Here is a 1,743-nt window from a genome sequence, read left to right on the forward strand (position 1 = left end):
ACGGGTGTTGATGGGTTAACCTGACTTCATGAAGGTTAATGACTCTCCATGCACTTGATTCTTTCGATATGCAGACAGCATCTTCTGCCGGTAGGTCTGTACCTACACATAATTCATGGTCAGCAGATTTCATAGGATGCTTGTGATTTTTTGTTGATAAAAAACTAGTTTTGGACTGGCATTTACTCGATGGAGGCTCGATGATTCTGGCCAGCGGGCGGCGCTGGACTGGCACCGTTAGTAGCAGTTGATCCTTCGAATTGCTCTAAGGTGTTTTTCGGTCAGAATGGTAACGATTAAGATTTTCCTGTTTTGCTTCCTACTGGCGTTGGTGACATCGGAAGAAACTACATCGAGTGATAAGCCGACGGAACCTGTTTTCTTGAAAAAGCTCGCCAACCGTAACAATGGAGATCGATATTTGATGTTGTAGGTGTGAATCCACAAATTTGGAAATCAAAATCGCAGCTGTTCATTTCTTTCGTGCTAATTGGTTTCTGTTTCAGTTTCTCCCAGAGTGATGGCCAGTTTCGGTATGAGCGTGGGTTTTTCAGACGTCTTTCGGAAGACGATCCACCGATTTGGGTCGTAACTGGGCACTATGGGTACAGATCACCGGAAGGGCAGCTTTTCAGTTACAAATATACGGCAGATGAAAAAGGCTATCGACAGGAGCCGGAACCGAACGGAGAAGAAGCTCTTGCCGCAGTTGTCAATCGTATTGACCCCAAGACATTGATATCGCTTGTCGGTTGAAGAGTTCGTGCGGATGGTAAAAAAGTGGTAAAGAATTAAAAGAAGTGATTCTGAAGCTTCAACAGCCTGTCTGAAATAAAGTGAATCAGTGATGAAATTTTAAAATTATACGGATTCCAAGTCAGAGATTATTACATTTTTTTTGGGGAAAGAAATTCATATTCAGTCTTTAGATCAGTGTTTTTCAAAGTGAGCCGTACCGCCCCCGGGGGGCGTTGAAAACCTACGAGGGGACGGTGAAAGAGCCCCAAACTTCCTATTTTTGTTGTATTTCTATAACAATATGTTTTTTCCGTTTATTAAAATTTCTATTACTACAATCAATCTTCAAATTATTATATACCTATTTTTACAAAAATCTCTACATTCAATATGTGTTCACGTAACAATGAAAAAATCGCAAAAAATTAGGAAAATCCTCACATCCTGGCCTTTATTATAAGCTTTTTAACAGATGTTCCAAAAAATTTTGAAATGTTTATCAAAGATGATTTTATTGTTCCAACATTTTTCGCGAATTCGTTTCTGGAAATCTCGAATTCGATTGATGTCATTTCTATCAAGTCATATATGTTCGTAAATACTTCTAGGGGGCGGTAAGCTCTCAAATATCGAGATAGGGGGACAACAGTTTTGAAAACCACAAAGACCGGCAAATTTGAGCTAAATAAAGTATGTTCCCAGTGTCCGCCGTTCTTGAAAACTTTAGTAGATTTGTTCTAGCAGCGATGTTAGCCTAGCTTAGCTTAGCTTGGTTGATTATAGATCTGTTCTAGCAACGATGTTACATATAAACAGTGTCCGGCACAAATACGCTAATCCGCTAATCGCTAATTAGTCCGTTAACTTTCGGTTAGCGAATTTATTTTCTCGCTAATTTCTTCTTCAGCTAGCGAATAAGAAAGTTCCGCTAATTTTTAGTTCCGCTAACTGAAGAACGCTACCTCTTTGGAGTGTTAATTTGTCCATAAACTTATAGGTCATAAA

At 39.5% G+C, this 1,743-nt stretch overlaps 1 protein-coding gene across 1 annotated transcript; it reads left to right on the forward strand.

Annotated features, from left to right (window-relative positions):
- The first annotated feature begins 252 nt into the window (after window positions 1–252).
- On the forward strand, window positions 253–842 carry LOC129751225 (uncharacterized). Its single transcript, XM_055746593.1, has 2 exons — window positions 253–429; window positions 507–842. The coding sequence occupies exons 1-2, from the start codon at window positions 287–289 to the stop codon at window positions 754–756; spliced, it is 393 nt and encodes a 130-aa protein (XP_055602568.1). The 5' UTR covers window positions 253–286; the 3' UTR covers window positions 757–842.
- The last annotated feature ends 901 nt before the right edge of the window (window positions 843–1,743 follow it).

The sequence above is a fragment of the Uranotaenia lowii genome, chromosome 3, assembly GCF_029784155.1.
Source record: "Uranotaenia lowii strain MFRU-FL chromosome 3, ASM2978415v1, whole genome shotgun sequence".
In the NCBI taxonomy this organism is placed as follows: Eukaryota; Metazoa; Arthropoda; class Insecta; order Diptera; family Culicidae; genus Uranotaenia; species Uranotaenia lowii.